The sequence below is a fragment of the Quercus robur genome, chromosome 5 (genome assembly GCF_932294415.1).
Source record: "Quercus robur chromosome 5, dhQueRobu3.1, whole genome shotgun sequence".
Taxonomy (NCBI): Eukaryota; Viridiplantae; Streptophyta; class Magnoliopsida; order Fagales; family Fagaceae; genus Quercus; species Quercus robur.
In genome coordinates, this window is record NC_065538.1 from 484256 (window position 1) to 507564 (window position 23309).

Here is a 23309-nt window from a genome sequence, read left to right on the forward strand (position 1 = left end):
GTCTCATGGCTCTTATGTATTTTTATAACATTTTAGTTTCTTGCACGACCCAACACCATGCAACATTTATGGAGATTTAAAAGAGTGTGGTTTGGTGGGTACGATTGGGTCTATTTAAGCCTTTTCATGAACTTAGAACATGGATTTTACTATGTGAGCTAGGGCCATTTGCGAAATCTGTTATTCATCAAATGAGTCTGGGAAAGAGCAAACAATCAAGCTTGCCCAACAAATTTCCTTACAATGATTAGAGTAGGTCCTTTCTTTATCTAAGATAAGGGCCATAAGGCAAATTTGACCTTTACTATTTGTTTAACATTATGGGGTCAATAACTTTGCTTCTTTTTTCTTTTTCCTTTTTATTTTTATTAAAAAAAAAAAAAAAAATCTAAGATAAGGGCCATAAGGCAAATTTGACCTTTACTACTTGTTTAACAACATGGGGGTCAATAACTTTAATACGTGGTAAAATTTTCAAGCCTACTATAAAACCTCACATCATATCTTATAAATAAAAAAAACCATCCATTAGTACTTGAACCAATACTCACTACACTTAGCCCTCTCAGCAAAGTAGTACAATATTAGGCTTGAGAGTGAACGTGGCAGCATAGTAGAGTCATGACTCTCTCACTTTCTCTCAATTTTTTTAATATCTATTAAATTCTCAGTCTTGCTATACGTGTAAAACAATATAGGTTTAATGCACTATTCATGTTTGTCCATCATTTTGGTGTTTAGCACTTTAGGTGTGTTCTTTGTCATGCACTAATAACCTTTATTTATTAAATATCGGAATCTTGGGCTTGACCCTTCTCGTTTCATCACATTTTAAAGAATCTGAGGAGCGGTTGGGTTAGTTTTTCTTATCTCAGTCTTTCCCGAAATGATCCTCAAGAATGATAGTAGAAGCAGTGGGCCCCAGTTGGGCCGGAAACAGAAGCAATTAGTGGACTTCCATCGTGGGATAGGATTAGAGCCTTTTTTATTCATGGAAGTGAGTCACAGTCCACCAAGTCTAACAAGTGTTAAGTGTGTAGGCGTGGGCTTCTATAACTAAAGTAAAAGCGCGTCGCAGCTTCGCTTTTTGTTAACACTTGACTGTTTTCGGTTTCGGGTTTCCCCGTCTCTCTCTTCTGTTTAGGTTTAGTGATGTCCCACTAGTACTTGCACTACACACTACCTAATTAAATCTGAACTGCAACCTCGCCGACTCAGCCCAGATCTCTCTCTCAAAATTTTTTTTTTTTTTTTTTTCTATTTTTCATTTTCCTTTCTCTATTCTTTTTTTTGTAAAAAAAAATAAAAAATTCCATTGACTTTGTCTAAATATTTAAAGTAACAATATTGATATTACTGACTTGGAATATACAGATCCACGATGATTGATTCCTTTCCTTACTCTCAAATTCAAAAATTTAATTGAAAATACATAAATAGATATCAAAGTCTAGTGTGTAGTGTAGGCTGCTTTGCTTAGTGGGGTAGGGTAAGGGTTTAAGGGGCTAAGGGGCTAAGGGGCAGAGCAGAGGTAAAGTTTATATTTTTTTTTTGATTTTGGTAAACATGAGAGCGAGATTGGTAGTGTTCCCGATTAAAGGGAAGAATTGGTGCTTCACTCGATCAATCAACGACTCGCTTGCTTCTACTACTTTCGGCTCAGGTCCTTCTCAAACACCTTCTACACTCAGAGAACTTTGGCGCAGCATCTCCTCCAATTCCAAACCCTTTAACGCCAATGCAGAACTCCTCATCGATTTCGTCTCTCTCAAGGTCCCTCCTTTTTTTCACCTTTTCTCTTTTTTAGATTCATCACTAATCTCATTGATTCTCACCTTTTCTCTTCTGGGTTCTTTTCAAAAAGATGAATAACGCTTGGATTGGTCTAGAAAAAGCTCCTCAAGGAACTCTCAAGAACAAGATTCATTTGTGAGCTTCCTTTACTCCTCATTCTTTCTTTTGACCTTACTGTTTTCTTTCTTTACTCTCGAGTTTTATATTTATATATACATAGGTTGGGACTGCGGCTTTTGTCTCGGGTTAAGCCCTCTGAGATATTCTTGAAGTCTATATCTAAGGAGATTACAGATGTTCAAATTACCTACCCGTCAAGGTTTCATCTTTTTCCACGTTTTTTGTTTCTATTAAAATTAAATGTTTTTCACTTCATTATTCTCTATGCAATCATTTATGGGTTTTTACTGAGTTACCCACTAAACCAATCATTCGCATTGCTTGTTAATTGTTATATCTAAATGAAAAATGAAAAATTAAACCTTTTTTTGCTATACTGTGTGTTCTACGGTTTTAATTCTTCTACATTTCATTACCGGCTGATATCTAATCTGAAACAAAGTTGGCAAAGAGGCATACACTACGCAATTATGTTCTTGCAAATAACATGTTAATTCAGTTAATGTTACCACTTTTAGCCTATAACTAATAATCATATGGAGTTTACACTTTTTTTTTTACCTGCTATAGTATGCAGGTTCAGAGCTCTAACTTTGGTTCTTTTTGTATTATTTCTCTGTTCTGTAATCATGCCCTTTTTACACTGTTCTTACAATCTTGCAGTTTAAATGCACGACTTGTGCGTAGAAGGTTACGGCATATTGCCACGAGGTAATTTATTTTCCCTTCTTTTTCTTGTCTATCTGATAAGTCAGAAGTTGAAAATTACTGCTAGCTTTGTTTGTGTCACCGCTACTTCTCTTTGGTAATAAACTAGAGTTTGGTTGACCCCCAAAAGATACTCTTTTACCAGCTACTTACCACTAGATTCTCCAATACTGGAAATTAAAAGCAGTGCAGACCTTGGATTCCTGAATGAATATGTAGGAAGATAATGAATGCTATTGAAACATTTTTTATATTCCTACCCAATCCCTTCCTCGTTGTTTCAAATTTTACTAGACTTACACTCCGTGTAATTTTTTCATAGTCCTGCTTAACCTCAACCTTTTAGACACTCATCATCTGTGAAAAATTATCTTATGGAGCAATGAGGGGAATTGAGTAGAGGGGCCAAAAAGAATGCACATACCCCAGTTAAAGTAGTTTGAGGCATTATATTCTTGAGTATTTCTGTGATCTTTTTAGCCATTTTGTTAAAGGGCATGTAGAGTAGGGGCACATTTTTTTTCAAGGGCTGCTGAGCTTAATGTCCTGTAAATGACTTTAAGATCCATTAGTAAAGCTTCTTGGATAATGACCCTAAGAACTAACAAGCTCATTTGCTTATTGTTTCATTTATATTTGTTTCTTGACATTCTTGTAGATCTGTTATATTTAATTTCTGATTGGATGAAATTGATTTAGATTTTATTGTTTTTCTACAAGTGGTGGACATTTGATATGAAGTGCTATCTGATTATCAGGGGAAATATCATCCACAAGAAGTACTTCTATGGTTCAGTTGCATTGCTTCCCTTGTCAACTGTATTTACTGTACGTATGTGTTTACTTTCACTAAGATTTTGGATTCTCAATTTTTAAAGTTATATACATCGAGACATCTCAATATCCATATTATTTTTTCAAAAGCATTACATCATAATTCTTACTTGTTTTATTTCTTATTCTATTATAGGTTTTACCTTTGCCTAATATCCCATTCTTCTGGATTTTATTCCGGACTTACTCTCACTGGAGGGCTCTCCAGGTGTGTTCACGTTCTTACATATTGCGACTTGCAACCTAATTTGTTTTATGATGCATGCAACAATCTAAAAGTACGTTAGGGAAGTTCTAAAAAATGGGACTTGGAGTTGCATTCTTCACATGCTAATACTTGCAAGTAACAGCTATATTGTAAATCTGTTGAAATATTTGTTTTTTCCTATTGAAACTCAACTTAACACAACAAATATTTATCCCAAAAGCTTGGATGACCTTACATGAATGATGCCTTGAAACCCTGCTCTAATTAGGCAATTATCACTTAGAAACTATGCACTAGAATGTCTTTTTCATGGGTAGTCTTAAAACATGTTTCCCTAATCTTTGTGGCATATATATTACTTCAATCATGTGTGCACCCAATGGTCTTTGGATAGATGAGAAAAATTGGATTTTGACATACTTGTATGCATGTGTATATGTAACTAATTTCCACTTTTTCTAAGAAGAATATTTGTATCTACAACTGAATTCATGTGGCATGATGTTTCTTGGGCTGTCAACCATATTATATCAACATAGTAGAGAACAGGTAGGCCTTATAGCTAGCTACCTTGTAAGTTGTCATGTTAAATATAAATTAACGAATGCACTAGTAAAGGAAGTCATTTGTTTCAACTTTTAAGTTGACTAGCAGAAGAAAACGGTTTGAAAACAGCTGGCAAAAAGTATTGTCCCATAATATAACAGAGGATATACAGAACTGTACCAGATCCTCCCAAGTGGTGGATAAAAAGGTTTCCTTCAAGGCAGTAGATTGTAAGGCACTGTTGAGTTCATTTGAGATGTATGGGGATCATCACATAAGTAATTTATGTGTTGCCTCTAGATGTTGACTTTCCTGTTTCTATCATTTGCCTTGCCCCTAGTTTTTAGTTTTTCTTTTGGATGGTGTCACTGTTGACCCCAGTGTTAGTTTTAAAATATTTTGGAGCTCATTTAATATCAATGTTTCGGTTCTGTGGCTGTATTATGCATGAATTTACATTTCCCTCTTTATGTCTTCTTATTCTTATCTATAAAAAAAAAACAAAATGTCTTATTTATTTTATTTTATTTTATGTTTTTATATTGTCCTCCAGGGAAGTGAGAAGCTCCTTCAGCTTGTCTCAGATAGCTCTTCAACTCTCAACTCTTCTACGGGGAATGAGAATGAAATCAAGCATGATGGCTCTAAATATGGTATCCATAATTCAGTTGTTTCTCCATGGGTAAGTTAATGACCCCCGTGGGTTGCCCTAGGCACCCCTTTGTTTATTACCAGTTGTCTTGACATCTATCTTTGTATCATCCATTATTTTGTTGCTTTGATCATTGATATTTGAAATTTTCATATGGTCTCCATATGCTGGGTTAGATCTGACACACTATCTTTGAGGCTTGTTTGGTGAGGACTTTTTAGGTTAAATCTTAAGCTTACAGAGCAAGGGTCTTTTTGTTCCTGAGTGGTGCTACGTGTAAACATAGAGGGGAGGACATGAACCACTTGTTTCTTCATTGTGACATGGCGAGGGATATGTGGTCTCCTGGGTGTTTTTTGGGTGATGCCTTTTTCAGTGTTGGAGTTGTTGGCGTGTTGGATCTGGTGGTTTGGTGGGAGAAGTAGTAGGGAGGTATGGCACACTGCTCCTTTGTGCCTCCTTTTGTGGTGTATTTAAGAACATAGCCCTTGATTCTTTGAGGACCAAGAGCTTAGCGTGGTGAAGCTGAAAAGAGCTTAGTGTGGTGAAGCTGAAATATCCTTTTCAGTACAGGGGTTATTAGACTTTGCGGAGTCCTTGTACATTTCTTAGTTGCTTGCTGTTTTTTTTTTTTTTTTTTTTTTTTTTTTTTTTTTTTTTTTTGGTGTTTTCTTCTTTACGCAGTCAGTGTATTGGGATTGCCTTCTGTTATAATGAATTTATTTACTAATAAAAAAAAAATCTTAAAAACTGTTATAAAAAAAAAAAAAAATTCTTAAAAACTGATTAAAGCCTTCTTTTTATACCTTGTCATTGAATTTACCAAACCAAACAGGCAATTGATATGCCAACTATGGTAGCTGGATTATTTGCATTTGTCTTAATTCTATATAACAATTCGGCATATGTATAATTGGAATGCTTTGGACCAATTAATGTTAATATAGACTTCCATTGGAGCTGCTTTTGCTAAAGTTTGTTAATATCTTTCTTTGTAATCAGGTTTTGCAACCATCAAAGGAACTTGAAGAACTTCTTCATCGTGTATATGGTCAAGACGGTCTTAGTAAATGTGCCATTTCAGATATTTGCAAGATCTTTGATTTGAACACCAATGATGTTCTAAAGTACAGGGATTCAATGTAGTTAATATCATTGTGTCGTTTGCCATCTGAATTGCAATTGTCAGATGGCATTTCATGGAAATGAAATACACTTTCAATTTCTTTCCCTTCTTTTGATATTTGTTCTTGGAATAACTCTTGTAACCTTGAACGAACAGAAGAAATTTTGAATATACAAGAAATGCTTGGATCAAAGTATCCAACCATTCAAGGTTTTTCCTGATACTTGAAGAGGGCTCATGAATAATATTTGATTGATCTACTTGAGGCTTTGTATTTGCTAAAGTGAAGGCTTTGATAAGAATGGAAGATTGTGTTTGCATTTGGTAAAAATGGATGTGATCAAATAGAGGAGACAAAGATTGTGATAAAAAAATAAATAAATAATAAAAAGACTGTTCAAACCTGAACAAATTAGTTGGAGGAGCGTTATCAAAAAAAAAAAAAACCTTTACAAATCAGTTCGGGGGAGTATAGAGATTCTCTGGGGGTAATATATAGTATATATAAAATAAAGAAAATTTATTTTTATTTTTATTTTTATTTTTATTTTTTTGGGGTAATAAAAATTAATTTATAATAGTTAATAGTAGTTTTATTAGTGGTATTTGATGGAATGAGAGTATGTTGATAAAGAGAAAGTTAATTTAGAAAGACAAAATTGTAATTGACCAAATTTAAAGGTGAGATAGGAGTTTTATTGCCATAACTCAGCTAGTATTGGAAGTGTTGTCTTCTCATTTTTCTCCTTCTTATCTTTAAAAAAAAAAAAAAAATTTCCCATAAAACTAAAAGGAGTCCAAATTATCGACTATTTTAAGGGGTGTTTCATCAATTCAAACCCCAGTGACACTAAAAATTTTGACCGACAATACAAAGGCTGCTTTGCAACCTTCTTGTGTATCTGAATAAGAAAGAGTGAAGAGAGAGAGGAGAGATGGATAATTTCAACGCAGGAGGAGGAGGAGGAAATTGGAGTATGATCCCATCCATCCCGACCCACAGCCACAGTAACACCTCCACACCTTCCAATCAAGACCACCTCTACCTCAATCCCCAGCAACCACAATCACAATCACAACAGTTTCAACTTCATCCACAACAACAACAACAAATGCACTATCAGCAGCAGCAGCAGCAACAACAACAACAACAGCGTATCCTTCAACAACAACAACAGCAGCAGCAACAGCAACAACAGCAACAGCAACAGCATCAGCACCAATCACTCGCCTCTCACTTCCACCTCTTACATGTACATGTACCCCTTTTCTTTCTTTCTTTCAATACCCTAACCCCTTTACATTCTTATTTACATCTCTATTATGTTGGTGGTTACAGATGGTGGAGAATTTAGCGGAAGTTATTGACCATGGAACCAGGGACCAGCAATCAGATACTTTGGTACTCTGCTATTGCTACGCCTTCTCATTTCTATTTTACTATTTTCTTTTCTAATATTTTGCAAAATCCTTTTTTTTTTTTTTTCTTTCTTTTTGGGGGGTTTTAATTAGCATATGCGATTGTTATGAAAGGTGGCTGAGTTGAACACACACTTTGAGAAGTGCCAGGTGCTGTTGAAATCAATTGCGTCTTCAATTCCCACCAAGGCTATGGTAATTGCCAACTTTTTTTTTTTTTTTAAATCAAAGTTATTTATTTTATCCCCTTGGGTTTTATATGAATTTGTGTGATTTACGAATTATTGGTGGTGTTTGATTATATGGTGTTTGCTTTTCCATGTTATGTGCATTGTAGAGTATACGAATCCATTATTTGGAATCAATTGTGGTGAGAATGGTTCAACGAACCATGTTGAGTTGTTCATTTACAATGCGTTTCTCAAGTCTAAACCATGTATATAACCTATAATGTAATGCGGGATCATTCAGTTTTCATACTACATTGGAGGATGACATTGTACCGTTATTATTATTATTATTATTATTTTTTGGCATAATCAAAGATTTTTATGGGGTTCATTTTACCTTTTGTTTTAGTTTGTTTGTGTATTTGGGGAATTTTGAGAGTTATTGTTTTGTTTGCAGACGGTTGACAGTCAGAAGCGGAAGCTGGAGGAAAGTGAGCAGTTGTTGAATCAGCGGAGGTCTGTATTGCTTGATAATTTGAAATTTGTTGCTATATGTGCTTTAATTCAATATGTGTTATCTATTTATTAATTTATTTCATTACCAGGGATCTGATTGCAAAGTACCGAAGCTCTGTTGAAGGACTTATCAAGTCCGAGCCATAACCCTATCACCCTTGTTATATGTGGTAAGATATATGTCATATTTTGTTTAATGGCCGTGTAAGTTGAATGGGGAATGAATGCTAAGTAAATGACATCAATTTTTGCTTTAGTTTTAGTGACTATTTTTGGTCCTTACAAGTTACATAAGATTTTTTGCTAAATGGTCTTCTTGTTTCTTGATGACCTACTTTGGCCTTTTCATCTTAAAAGTTATTCTTAGGAAACAAACTGAAACATAAATGAAGAAAGAAAGCTGTTTGGGGTTGGAGTTTTATTGTTTTTGAGACTAGAGGTATATGGTACAACTTCTATGACATAGGACAAATTGGAGAATTTGTCTACATATGCTTGTGATGGGTTCAGTGTTTTGGTACGTAAAAGAAAGGGCTTGATTTGGGTTTATAAGGAAGAAGAAAAAGAGAGGTTTTTATGGTGTTCAGGGGTTGTATGAACAATAAACATGAACAATACTATAAGAAGAAGAAGAAGAAGAAGAAGAAGAAGAAAAGAGAGAGAAGAACAAACAAAGGACAACATGCCTTAATGCCCAAAACACTCAATAATTTTATTACTCGTCTCCATCTCACTCTTTCTTGTACTAGTAGTATTAGGACTCCTAGTGGTTACTTGGGTCTGTCTTGATTTCAATAAAATCTTTATTACTTATCAAAAAATGACTCCTAGACCCTAGTAGTATAGCACCCATAGTTTGACTAGTAAACTAAAAACCTAATAAAAGACTAATTTGGATCCAAAGAAAATAAAATCTAAGATAGTTAGGATTTTAGAAAATTTTAGGCTCAATTAAACTACCAAATACCCTTAGTTAGCAGGAATTACAGAGACTACAGATTTGCCCTTGACTACAAAAGTGACCATAACTAATAAAATTAATACCCAAATAAAAAAACTACTATAACCTTAAAAGACTCATACATAAACCTTTAAAACCTCACAACTTTTACTTCATTTGGACTTCACACATGGACCCAGTAAAATAATTCTTGAATAAGCAAATTTGCATAGTAATGGCTGCATCACTCCAATGGACTTTGTTCAGCTGAGCTAGCTGGTGTAGTGACAAAGCCAATTGATGGTATAATCTTCAGCCTGAATAAGTGTACTACCATCATGTTCTTTGATGCAGAATGCATTTGGGCCTAGATTGTAAGGGGTCACCTTTTTGAGCTTTTTCTTTAACTTATTTTCTGTCTGTGAAGTTGATTGTCCAGTCTACTTGTGTATTGCAGGATGCATCTGACTTTGTGTGAAGTTTTGATCTTTCAAATCCCAGTTTTGTGATAAAGTTTGAGATGCAATTATTTCTTTTATATTTTTTGGTCTGCTTTTGTAGAATTTTCTGAACGGATTTTTTTAACAAAAAATTTTGTTTTCCCTATATGTAGAATAACAGAGTTTTCACTTTTCGCAACAACATTTACCAATTTTTTGGAATTTTGAAACAAATATATTAAAGAAGAATCAATTTATGTGTATTTGAGTCCCTTTTTATTATTAACAAACAAAAACAGTATAGTAGAACGTTAGACACTTAATAATTACAAGGATAGAGCACTAAAAGTAGGAGAGGCAAAATGAAAAAAAGAAGAAAAGTAAATGCATGAAAATAGCTGAAAATCATGGGATTCCACTTAAGGAGCACAAAAGTTTATCTTCTGCTTCAACTTCCTTCTGCACTTCTCGAAATAGTATTTCTGGCACAACTCAATATTGTAGATTGTGGAACATTCCTGGTAGCACTTCTAGATCTTCAAAAACCGCACACCCTTGGTACGATGGTCACTCCACAAATATAAGTGCTTGTAGGGTATGGGGTGTAGGGGGTAAGGGTCAGGGTTTAAATCTCCAGGAGGGAGCTTCACACACATATACACTTAGATTATTCTAGAGTAGAATTCTATCTTGTATTAAAAAAAATAATAATAAATAAAATGGCATATTGCAACTTACCCACCTGTAGTTTGGTTGAAATTTAAGTTATCTATCAGTGGTTTAAAATTTGACACTTATATATCCAAAAAAAAAAAAATTCCTTCAAAAACAGCCAAAGTCTCCCAGCCTACTTTTTGTTTATGGTGTAATATATTACAAATCCTATCCATCTGTAAAAGAACTAAAGCTTCTCTATAGCCCTTCCTTCAAATCTCATAAAGTGTCACTCTGATAACAAGGACAATCGCCAGGTTTTAACGGGCTAGGAGAAACACCCATTTAACAGTCTAGAGCCATTTCGATCTTTGCAAATAAAAGCAGATCCTTTCCAATGGTATTTTTTTCGAATTTCAAAATCCCCTGCAATCAGTAATTCCTATATTTACCACATTATGTGAGGAAGTAGTTTCAGTCTCAGTCGACCTAAGGTTAACAAGCTTTTGGGAATGAAGCAGTACTTGACTAGTACTTCAAATGTTGCCTTCAAAACAGCACTTTAAAAAAAACTAGAATTTTAGTAAATCCCATTGTTGGAAAGATTTTCCAGTCAAACAATGATCCTCTGTGCAATTGAGTGCAGTTGAATCTCATCAGGCTGAATCGATTGGCCCGATCCAAACCAAATAGTCTGCATGTAGTCACAATCCAGAAAAAGCTGATCTAAGGTTTCCTATGCATTTTTACAAAAAAGAGCATGAAGTTTCAACAGGAAAATTTCTATGCTGTAGTTTCACTTTGATGGTTTACGCGTTATTGCTAAGGAGCTGCCACATGAAAGTAATTACTCTGAAATGAATTTTAAGACGCCACAGACTAGTCCTCGAAAGAACAAACCGGTGCATTAGTTGTGAATTCCATCCAAGTTCTTATTTATCAATAATTGGTAAGTCTTCTTAACCAGATATTAACCAATCACCTTTATGCAAAATGGCAAGATTATAGTGCTTGGAAAGCCAAAATTTGAAAAGCATTGATTTAGGATGTTCCGAGAATCACCACTGTGATACTGCTTCTTAACAAGTCCAACATTCCAGCTACCTAAATCAGGGATGATCAAATCATTCACTGTATGCATCTGGTTATTTGACACCCTAGATAAAATCTGTAGCTTTGGATGGAATTGATTAGCATTGTTCAAGTCAATTTCCTTACCTGATCCAATTTGCCACTGAGGTTGGGTTAATAGGATGCCTTGACAGGAGATAATTCCCTTCCATTTCCATGTAGCACTTGGCTTTGCCTTTGAGTCCTAAATGAAATTTTGGTTCTTAAAGTATTTACTTTTAAGTGCCAATCCTAGCAAAGTTCTTGGCTTCTGAACAATTCTCCAAAATTGCTTTGCAAGGAAATATTCAGACGCTAATAGTGGCTCCAATGTCTTACTGCTAGTTTAATATCATGCAGATAAATGACTTTTCAATGGATGTCTTGGACAATGCTGAGGTTAAAACCTGGTTTATAAGCTCTGTATCTGCACACCCTTTATGTTGTTATCAGAGTGCTTAAGGTATTAAGTTCATGTTCTTTTACTGGGAAGGTAAATTTTCGTTAGATGGAACATGGAAGAGATGAAAAGAGCTCACCAAGATCTAATCCTGGTGGTCATTCTTGTGATATATATTTTTTTGTTGGTAAGTTACACATTTGGTGGGATTAGAACCCATGATGTCACCCTCCACCTTACTTTATTATAATGAGTTACTCCCTCAGGGTATGGGCCAGTGGGACCACCCGAGGGGTAAAACCCTGGACGCCTACACACCCCCATTCTCCTCCTTACTCTTACAAAAGGAGAACAGGAGGTGCCATTCTTGTAATCACCATTTCCTTGGTGTAATAAACCCAAGCTGCAATCCAGCCCAATAGCATCACTATGCATGTGTGGAAGACAAGACATGAGACTAGGATCAAGAACGTAGTGCAAGACTATGTCTAACCAAGAAATGTTAAATAGATTGTTACAAGTAGTTGTATGAGTTGTTAGTTAAAAAACCGAACTTTAGCTTTTCTTGGTGTTAGCTTTGTATAATCCTAGTATAAATACTAGGCAAACGTGTACTCGAGGCTTATTATGAAAGTTGATGCAAATTTCCCTATTCTCTTCCTAGACTCGCTTCTTATTCCTTATTCTTCTTCTCTTGGAGGGTGACTTTATTCGAGGCAGTCACTGACTAGTGACTACCTTGAATAAATTCAAACCTCTTACCCTTTCCCCATGCACTTACCATTACTACAAAACATTTCATCTCCCAGCCATGTGCACCACAGGCAGTTTCGTTGCACTTAGATTGGTCACTGTTATCTCCAAATAGTGCTTGCAACTTTCGCTTAAGATATTGGTTAGGGTTTCCTTCAATTCGACCTCAGGTTTGCAAGAACAACGTTTCCTGTCTGTTCTTACCAAGGAGTGGATCTTTTCTGCTGAATGTCATTAACTAGCCTTTCTAGGCCATTTTGTTGGCAGACTCCTTCAATAACATAATATCCTCAAGGCTTTGCAATTTCAGGTAAAAATTATGGATGGGGTTGATTTTATGGTTTTAGGATTTCTGTCAATAAAGCATCGATGCCCTTGTAATGAAATTGCAAGAACACCTAATGTTTCCTAGGGATGATTTTAGATATAATTGTTTCTGATTTCAAAGTCAGACATATTTTGCTCACATAAAACTTGTCTGGAGATAATATTTAATGTTTTCTCTGCTTGGCATTCTCATTTCAGGTCTAGTTGCTTTCAGAGCATTCTATACAAGCTCCCAAGTTCTAAAGGAAAGCCAGAGGTCCTAGAACTGTGGGATTAGATTTGTTTCTGCAGTTCTTCATGTGCTATGTTGTTATTGTGTTTACCTATTAACATGTATGACAGCTCCATGAAATGGTCATTGGTTGATCCAGATTTAATGAGACACTTCGGTGACCTAAAAGCTTATCTCCAAATTGCTTCTATTTATTCTGTCCATCTTCCCTAACAATGTCGCCACAGCATATTATTTTGAGTAATGGCTTTGGTAGCAGTGTTACGATGAGGTTTCATTAGGGTAAAATCAAAAGTTGTAAACGGGACAAGTTGTAAAAAGTCATTTAATAGGCAATGACTATAATTTTTTTAAAAAAAATTTAAAGCACAATAATTTGTGTTATGCAAGTGACATATTTAACTTGAAACTAGTTTGTAACTATGTGCATGTGTACATATACAATTAAGAGCAATCACACACACACACACACGCACATATATAAGTTTCTACCTAGTTGTAAATGCTAATAAATTTGAATTAAGGCTTTTTTATATTTTCAAGGTTCAGATAAATGAATTGAGTCAAATTTGTTAAAGATGGGATATAAAACTCATGTTTTACACCATCCAATAAGAGATTGTCATATCAACATTTTACTTAAAATTTAATACATCCTATCACATCTCATAACATCTCAATCAACTCCCAATTTTGTTGGATTTATATATGGGTATTAAAATTAATTAAGTGTGGTTGTATTCATTCTTAAATTTGTGATAAGATGATGTGGTATGTAAGAATTGGTGAGATGCCTAGTCCCCCTCTAGAGGAGGTAGCACATCCAAAATGGGTTGGTTAGAGTTGTGGCTTGCCGAGCTTTCTGCAGGCGGAACAACCTTACCTCTACGTTCTTATTAGCGGCACCACCACCATCGAGTTCAACTGCAAGAGGTTGGGGCTATGTAACAAGTGGTATTGGCGCTTGGTAGACTCCTGGGCTTGATGCACCAGAAGCTCCTGATGCCACCATCATGTTAGCCGGAGTCATCTTAGTATCAAACAAACCCCCAATATCTGCCAAAAGGATTCCTCCTATAAACCCGATCCTTTGTAAAAAAAGGAGAGCCCATTTGCAAGGATTAGGGATTCCATTTTAATGAAAACAAGATTCAAATCCAAACCCATGATAAGACACCAAAAAAAAAAAAAAAAGACCAGACTTAAGGTGATAGGATTCGAACCTATGGCCCTCTGTACCCAAAACAGATGCGCTGACTAGATTGCACTACACCTCGTCTCAGCCCCCGGAGCATATAGATCCACCTGATCGATGAACACTTGCACCGAACTCACCTATCCTTTTGGGCATAGGGATGCGAGAATCAATCCAAGTAATCCACAGCTTTTTTTTTTAGAAATTTTGCCTCTAGCAAGATAGGGGTGACCTTCACTCTTCCTCTCACTTCCTAATCCTAAAAGCTCACTCTCGGCTACCTATCCTTTGGACCCTTTGCCTACTTAGAAGTGGATTTGAACCATTGACACAAGAATTTTCAATCCTTTGCTCTAACCAGCTAAGCTACCTAAACCACTTTCCTAAAGTCTGTTTTCTTCACCGAATAGCGCCCTACCTTACCACTTGACTAGTAAGGGAAAAGCCCTTTGCTAAGAAAATATAGATAAGGCTTTTTTTGCTTGTTCATCAAGCTTTCAAGTAGCTCTTTCAACTGCCTTCTAATCTCCCAACATGTTCAAGAACCGAGAGCAGAAGAGAACATGGGGTGAAGCCAAGCCTTTATGCACCTGAATGGAATGAATATCTCCTTCGTCTGATCGAGAAAGGAGAAGCCCCAGGAATTGGACTGTGACTCTTCCTATTAATATATGTGACTAAGCAATCATTCATCCACTGATCTCTTATTTGATTGTGCAATTGATTTTTAATTATGTTCATTGCTGAAAAAACTCTTTCAACAGTAGCTGTTGCAACTGGTAAGATCAATGCCAAAGTCACTAATGATTAAACCAATGGATATGAAATATTCTTTTTCATTTCTACCATCTTTTCAGCAAGCTGTTCAATTTCTTTAGGTGTTGAAAACTCTTTAATGGATCGCATGTCATGGATGTATGTCTCAAGTTGGTTATCGAAGAAAAAAACTTGAACGGTTGAAAAAGTATGCAAATGTATTAAGAGTATGCATACTTATGAATATTTGAATGTGTGACTTAAAAACCCAACTTGAATGCTTTTAAAAATTGCACAGAAACTCTGAGATCCAAAGAAAGAGACTGGTTTGAAATTTATTTTTTTCTTTTTGATGGGAGACGTGCTTTGATTGCATTATATATAGTTTTTTTTAGAGTTCTATGCTAGTACTGTTTTCAATTCCGTGTAGATGTAGCAAAGTTGTTTTTTTTTTTGGTTTAATCATTACCAAGTGGGACACACAGTTTTATTGAATAATGTGAATTCATTAAATAGTCGACTTCTACAGGCGGCTTGGTATAAACCATAAAAAAATTCTACAGGCGGCTTTGTCTAGCCTGTCAAGATTATTAAGTGGGATCCATTGATTTTATATATAGAATTGTACTACTACTGGGTGTAGAACTACTACTAGGAAAGCTGGAAAGGAAACGTGAATTCACTTAATTTGGATATATATATATATATATATATTTTTGTCTTTTGTGTAGGGACAAATATGATATTTCAGGTTATTAATAGTTAAAACATTTGAAAGTTCAATGTATGGTATTTTTATAATACTTGATTTTCTTAAATTCAAATTTCATTTCTAAAATAGTAGTAAAATATTAATAGTGGTAAAACATTATTAAATAATGATATTTAGTTATTTTTGCCATAATTTCTTTATTTAATTTAAATATTATTTCTTCATTATTTTTTTAATTTTTTTAAAATATTTTTTTATTCATTTAAACTATTTTTTTACTAATAAATGTTAATAATAATTTATTATTAAAAATTTTTTATAAAAATATTGTGATATAATATTCCTTGTTTTTTTTAAATAATTTTTTTTGCTTTTTTCTATACATACGGTTTAACTTTCTAGAATCATTTTATCTTCTTTTTTCTTTTTCATTTTTTCTTGTTTTTCTCCTCCACACACATATCCATTCTTGTCCTACGTACCTACTTTTTTGTTTCTTCTCCACACATGAATCCTATTCTTCGTCTTCTCCTCCTCTTTGTGCTTACCTTTTTGTTTTTATTTTCTTTCCTCTTCGGCTCACTTCACGCACACAGCCGATCATGATCTTTTGACTTCTCCTCTATGTTTGCATTTTTGTTTTTTATTGTCTTTCTTCTTCATCTCACTTCACTCACACACACAGCCGGCAGAGAGAGAGAGAGAGAGAGAGTTGGCCTTCGTCTATCTTTGTTTTCTGATGAGAAGAGAGTTTTTTCTGATGAGAAGTGAAAGAGAGAGCAAGGAAGAAAGAGAAAAAATTTTATTTTTTATTCAACCAGGTGATTATTTTAATAGATAAAATTTTTTGAAGGTGTTACAGTAAAACGCTACAGTATTCTCTGTTTCAAGAGAGGTACTGTAGCAACTCCATTCCAAAATATATAGAGATAGAGAAGCTGTTGGAGTGAATTTCTGGTTTGTTTGCTCTACAAAATTGGCTTTAGAGCGTATTGGAGATGCTCTGAATCTTCTGCTCACCTCTCTCTTTGCAGTAAAAGAAAAAAAGATTGCATTTAGATAGGAGAACTGCTGATCTTTGTTGTCTTCTTGGCGTTATTTTAAGCGTTATATCTCCACTGCAATCAGTATCTTTGAAGGAATATCGGGTGCTCAAGCCCAGTACATTACCATTTCTAATTTCTATCCAGGTATACTTTCACTTCTTTCTAGTGTCATTTGTTTTCCCATAGTTTGTGTTCTAAAACTCATTGTACTTGTATGGATATTCTATATTATCGTGCATGTAAATTGGGATGGGATTTTTATTTTTTATTTTTAAAGCTAATCAGTAACAGATAAATATATAAAGTGGTTCCAATCACTAGAGTCATTAGCTCTACCTTTACGTACACTTCGGCTCCTTCTAAGTTTATCTATGTTGCACGGACACGGACACGGACACGACACGGACACGGACACAGGGATACGCCAATTTTTTAAAAATAAGGACACGACACGGCGGGGACACGGCGGTTAAATAATTAATTAAATTTTATATTTAGGCATATTTTTAAATATTTTTAGACATAAAATACGTTTATGTCTAGAATTTAAATTAGGCAACTGACTGAGCTGATTTTTCACTTTCAATATTCATTTTAGTAAAATCACCTATAATATTTAACTTTAATAAATAAATAAATAAAACTATACCAGGACATAAAAAACAAAAAATACTAAATTTATAATGGATTTTACTAATGTGTATCCTAAAGGCACAAAATACTAAACCAATTTTGAAAAAAGTTTATCAGAAATTGAAAAAATTTTAACAACTTTTTTAATTCTTAATAAAAATTTTTCAAAAATAGATTTGTTAACAGGACCCATTTATAATAAACATTATAATTTGAGGCAAAACAAAAGGCTGAGTAAAGAAACACAGTAACGGGACAGTGAGAGTGGGATTAAAAAAAAAAAACGCGTTATAAGTAACCCACTAACCCGTTCAGTCATTCACCCAAACCAAATGGCCGAATATCTGAAAAAAAAGAAAAAACAGAGAGAAGCTTAAAGAGGTAGGACCTGACGCCGAGAGAGAGAGAGATCGGAAGGGACAAACACGGCGTCGACGTCGATGGAGCCCGCCGATCGGCCCGATCTAGCTCCGGCGAGGAACAGAGGGCAGCGGCAGCAGCGGGCAGAGCAGAGGGTGGGTGGGTTGAGAAGTGAGAACTTGAGATGTGGGTTTCGGGACTTCTCAGGCTTGTTGTTTCACAAAATCAATGGTATTGGTAAGTCAAAATCTGTGATTTCCTTTTTTTTTTTTCACCGCTGGCGTGTCGGAGCCGTGTCGGAGAAGCGAAAAAAAAAAAAAAAAGAGACACTCGCCGGACACCGGAATCTGGCGAGTCGTACCCGTTCCGGTGTCCGACACGTGTCCGACACCGACACGACGCCAAAAATGGCGTGTCCGTGCAACCTAGAAGTTTATATCCACTTTCTGGGCCACAGAAATTTAAGATTTTTCAACAACTCTCTTTGTGGCTACAAACTACAAAAGTAATTGGGTATGCAATGGGCTAAAGGGCCAGGAGAGGAGCTAGTGAACTGGTGTTGGTTAGGGTGGTGGGCCTGGTGGGTGTGGACTGTGGAGGTGATAATGACTCTATTGTCCAACAATCCTTGGATCCGTTTAGAATTATCTTTGATTTACATTCTTCATCTCTCCCTTTTTCTTTTGCATTATAGATCAGTAGATGTTATGTTTTCAAAAATAAATAAAATAAAATATTAAAAAAAATCCATGTATCAATACTTATCAAAAAAAAAAAAAAAAAACTACTCAGTAAGACTATTGATGTGCCCTGTCAACACTTAAAGGTACTTATTTTTAACAAATCAAAATTGGGAACTGCAATGCTTTCTGTCCTTATATCTTATTTCATTTTGTACATGGAGAAAATGTTTGATGTCCATATTGGTACATATTGATATCATACAGGTACTTGCCAATGGAGATATTAGGCTCATTTCTTGAGCTTGGGAAAATAATATTGGCTCCGATTATTGAATATTATAATCATTACAGAGGTGCTGATGAACATTTGAAAAATCTAAAGAGAAAACGAGATGATTTAGAATGCAAAAAGTCAGACATAGAATTAGAAATGAGGACAGAACTTGTTCCAGGAAAGAAACCAAAAAGAGAAGTTAAATCTTGGCTCCAAAAGGTAGAAACGATTAATGAGGAGATACAAAAGATTGAGCAAGAGGCTATCAGAGGGAAGTATCTCTCACGTATGCACTTTGGAAGAGTTGCTTGCGAGAAGATACTAGAGGTGACAGAATTAATTGATCAAAGTTGTGGTTTCGGTGATTGTCTGGTAATTGGTCCACCTGTAAGGAATGGAGATGAATTGCCAACAAGAGCATTAGTGGGAGAGAGTACAGCCAAAAGAACATTGGAAAAGATTTGGGAACACTTGTTAGATGAAGATTTTAGAATAATTGGTGTTTATGGTATGGGAGGAATTGGTAAAACAACTGTGATGAAAGAAATCAATAATCGCCTATTAAAAGAGAGAGACGAGTTCAATTGTGTAATTTGGGTTACCGTATCAAAGGCATTCAATGTTATCAAACTACAGAATGACATTGCATGCCATTTGAATCTGGAGAATGAACTCTCAAAGTTCAAGGATGAAACAACGAGGGCAGGGAAGTTGTATGCAGAATTGAAAAAAAGGAAGAGGTATGTGCTAATCCTAGATGATATGTGGAAAGCATTTCCTTTGGAAATTGTAGGGATCCCAGAGCCTACTTCAGCAAATGGTTGCAAATTGGTATTGACGACTCGAGATGTTAATGTTTGTAATGGAATGAATTGTGTAAATATTAAAATGGAGCTTCTTTCAATAAAAGAGTCATGGGATTTGTTTTTGAAAACAGTGGGCTGTGATGTTTTGAATATTCCAAAAGATGTTGTGGAAGGAGTTGTCAAAGAATGTGCCCATTTGCCTCTTGCAATCATCACTGTAGCAGGAAGTTTGAAAAATGTAGTCGATATTTCAGAGTGGAGGAACACATTGAATGAGTTGAAGACACCAGTGAAGGGTCTCGAACATGTAGATGTAGTATTTCAGAAGCTTCAACTTAGTTATAAACGCTTAAACGATAAGAAACTCCAACGTTGTCTCTTGTTTTGTGCACTATACCCTGAAGACTACGAGATTTATAGAGAAAATTTGATTGTGCATTTGATTGATGAGGGAGTAATAAAAAGCATGAGTAAGAGGCAAGCAATGCTGGATAAGGGCCATACTATGTTGAATAAACTTGAAAATGCCTGCTTATTAGAAGGTGGGTCCCATGATGAGTTTATTGAAAAAGAGTATTTTGTGAAGATGCACGATCTAATAAGAGACATGGCCCTTCAGATTGCAGGTCCCAAGTTCATGGTATCAGAAGATGTTCCTGATGAAGAAGAATGGGGAAAGGATGTTGAGAAGGTTTCTTTGTTAAGCAACCGTGAATCAGAGTTTCCTTATATATCACCAAAGTGTCCTAAGCTTTCGACCTTGCTTCTACAAGGATATGCAACCATCCCAGATTCATTTTTTGTGCATTTGCATGGACTCAAAGTTCTTCATGTATTTGGTGGTAGGATTAAATCTTTGCCGAATTCGATCTCTGACTTGGAGAATCTTACTTCATTAAGAATTTACCGTTGTTTTGATTTAAAGCGTGTGCCTTCATTAGCAAAGCTTACAGCATTAAGGAGCTTGGATCTTTTGGAATCTGCAACGAAAGAAATACCTCATGGTTTGGAAAAGTTGATCAATTTGAGATACCTCAGTCTTCGTGCATACAATCAAGAGATGCCACCTGGGATTTTACCCAAACTCTCTCAACTCCAGGTTCTCAAACTTAATTGTGGGTCAGATTCTTTAACAGTGAATGGAGAGGAGATAGTAAGGTTGAAGAAATTAGATTTTTTTAAAGGCAAATTTTGTGGCTTGAATGACTTCAATACATATCTTGAATCCTTAGAGGGAGGACCTAGCCATTACGTGTATTGCACGAGAAAAACAAAGCCAGCTAGCGAGTTGGGTGAAACTGTAAAACTGCTCCCAAAGGACGTTCAGGCCCTAGCAATTTTCGGAGGTCAGAATTTAAGATTTTTTTACAAATGCATGAAGTCCGTTTGTATCAGGGAGTGTGAAGAAATAGAAGACGTTTTTTCTTATTCTTTCACCTTTCCTCTTCAAAGCCTTGAGATTGTACAACTCGTAAAATTGGATAAGTTACTGGTACTATTTAGGGAAGAGAAAGTCACACCAGCACCAATGGTCCCACCTGGCACCTTTTCCCGTCTCAAAGAATTTACAATATGTGAGTGTCCGAATATAAGGCAGCTCTTTGTGCTTGGGGTGCTCCTAAACCTGGCCAACCTGGAACAGATTACTGTCTTTCGGTGTCTGCAATTAGAGGAAATAATAGCTAGGCCTAAAGCATCTGATGAAGTTGACAAAGAAGAAGCAAAAGAAATTGTAGAAATATTCCCCCGATTGAGGAGATTGACATTAGTGATTTCACCGGAGCTGAATACCATATGCAGTAGCAGTAATGTAATACTTTGTGATTCTCTTGATTCTATTGAGATAGAAGAGTGTCCGAAGCTTAAGAGATTACCTCTTTCTCTGCGCCGTATCAATGGACAACTATCTTCTCCGCCTTCTTCATTACAAATCAAAATAGAGAAAGAAAGGTGGGAATTGCTGGAATGGGACAATCATGATATGAAGATGGTCCTTGAACCTTGTTGTGAGTTTTCTTATTTTAAGGGTATGACTCTCTCTATTCACATTACATATTTGTTTTATCTACTTCTTCTCCTCACTTTCTTTCTAATCTCTTTTCCCTTTTTCTTTTATGCCCAGCAGTGAAATCTCAATGTGGGTGAGAGCAGTTTAACATGACTCTTCTTCTGTAAGTCAAACCCCGAACATACATGCTTATATCCTTTTTAGTTATTCTTCCTATAAAATTGTTTTCATTGGTTTGTTTTCCTGCGTTGGTTTGATATAGGATATATCACCAAGCCAAAACTGACTCAAGAAATAATTTTTATGGTGTGGATTCGCAATGAGAAATTGGCTCTCAAATGTGTTTATGTGTACTTTCTTAGCTCTTTTGGTTCTGATTTGGTTCTTATTTGAACTTTGTTTATGTTGTGATTTATGAAAGTGTGTTCTTCTCTTTGACTGAGTGGATGATCTTCAGTAATAATTGATACTCGATGGTAATTTGTTTGGTAATTGTGCAAGGATTCAAACCTTGTATGTTTCTGTTTTAGAGATAATGTAAACTAGATAGACTGTTTGCGTGCAAATGTTTCCAATTGCTTGAGCACACGACGCATCCTAGAATGATTCCAAGCACTGATGGATCTTGGTTCCAAATTTTCCACTTGGAGAGTTAATTATGATCTGAACTGCACAACTTATATAAAGCTAACTTGCAGTCAGTAAACAAATTATCTGGTGTTTTTTCTGCATTACAGAGAAGACACAGAGTACTAACATTTAGATTTTATTTTGAGTGTTAAATCTTAGTACGCAAAGCACTGATTCCAATTCACTTGCATTTAGATGTTGACTCTCCTGTTTCTATGATTTGCCTTGCCCCTAGTTTTTAGTTTTTCTTTTGGATGGTGTCACTGTTGACCCCAGTGTTAGTTCTAAAAGATTTTGGAGCTCATTTAATATCAATGTTTGGTTCTGTGGCTGTATTATGCGTGAATTTACATTTCCCTCTTTATGTCTTCTTATTTTTATCTATCAAAAAAACAAAATATCATATTTATTTTATTTTATGTTTTTATATTGTCCTCCAGGGAAGTGAGAGCTCCTTCAGCTTGTCTCAGATGGCTCTTCAACTCTCAACTCTTCTACGGGGAATGAGAATGAAACCAAGCATGATGGCTCTAAATATGGTATCCATAAGACCACTTTTTTAAGAATGTGGTCTAATTTCACATGAAGTTTGATATTATGAGTATGTTTGGATAGAACTTATTTTGCTGAAACTGAAAACTGAAAACTGAAAACACTGTAACAAAATAATTTTTAAATGTGTAAATAGTGCCGTGGAACCTATTTTTAATGAAAAAGTTGATGAAAAGTGAAAACTAGGAGAAGAAAAAAAAGAAAAGTCAACATAAGCTGCTAAAAAAAAGAAAAAAAAGGAGAAAACCTAGGAGAAGAAAACGCAGCCGTGAATTAAGTTGGATACAAACAGCACCTATATACTAGGGGTGTGTTTGGATAGAACTTATTTTGCTGAAACTGAAAACTAAAAACTGAAAACACTGTAGCAAAATAATTTTTAAATGTGTGAATAGTACCGTGGGACCCGTTTTTAATGAAAAAATTGATAAAAAATGAAATTTGTGGGTCCATGAACAGTGCATGATACACTGCTCATGGAAAACTGGTCAAGTATTGCGGCTACTGTTCATGTACCGTACATGAACAGTAGCCGCTTGTGAGGGGGAAAACGCGTGAAAAAAAAAAAAAAAAAAAAAAAAAAAAACAGTAGAAAACGCAGAAACGGAGCAAACGCAGCAAACGCGGTATGCAAACAGGTACTAGATTTCATTTATAAAATTTTTGAAATTATATATATATATATATATATAATTAATGAATTTG

General features: G+C 35.3%; 3 protein-coding genes across 10 annotated transcripts in view; all 3 read left to right on the forward strand.

Moving 5' to 3' along the window:
- Positions 1-1089: 1089 nt before the first annotated feature.
- LOC126724747 (uncharacterized protein C23H3.12c) lies at positions 1090-22647 on the forward strand. 2 transcript variants are annotated; one of them, XM_050429123.1, is made up of 8 exons: positions 1090-1773; positions 1865-1929; positions 2015-2113; positions 2578-2625; positions 3381-3450; positions 3593-3664; positions 4764-4798; positions 22542-22647. In XM_050429123.1, the coding sequence occupies exons 1-8, from the start codon at positions 1567-1569 to the stop codon at positions 22636-22638; spliced, it is 693 nt and encodes a 230-aa protein (XP_050285080.1). In that variant the 5' UTR covers positions 1090-1566; the 3' UTR covers positions 22639-22647. The 2 variants fall into 2 exon arrangements, with proteins under 2 accessions (XP_050285080.1, XP_050285078.1); XM_050429121.1 differs by lacking the exon at positions 22542-22647 and adding an exon at positions 5865-6211 and having other exon boundaries at positions 1096-1773; positions 4764-4892.
- LOC126724748 (mediator of RNA polymerase II transcription subunit 9-like) lies at positions 6747-13117 on the forward strand. The gene is made up of 6 exons (XM_050429124.1): positions 6747-7241; positions 7328-7390; positions 7522-7602; positions 8035-8093; positions 8183-8263; positions 12916-13117. Exons 1-5 carry the CDS (start codon positions 6924-6926, stop codon positions 8238-8240), a joined length of 579 nt encoding a protein of 192 aa, XP_050285081.1. The 5' UTR covers positions 6747-6923; the 3' UTR covers positions 8241-8263; positions 12916-13117.
- LOC126724745 (probable disease resistance protein At4g27220) overlaps positions 16073-23309 on the forward strand; it is a 94266-nt gene continuing 87029 nt past the window's right edge. For 2 of the 7 annotated variants that reach the window (XR_007655104.1, XM_050429118.1), the window contains exons 1-3: positions 16073-16802; positions 18599-21441; positions 21537-21585. Coding sequence is in view for 4 of the 7 variants with exons in the window: in XM_050429118.1 (XP_050285075.1) it covers positions 18609-21441; positions 21537-21559 (2856 nt within the window). In the remaining 3 variants the exon portion in view is untranslated. Of the gene's footprint in view, positions 16803-18598; positions 21442-21536; positions 21586-22492; positions 22648-23309 lie in introns of those variants that run through there. The other 5 variants (XR_007655106.1, XM_050429120.1, XR_007655105.1 and 2 more) reach the window with 4 other exon arrangements.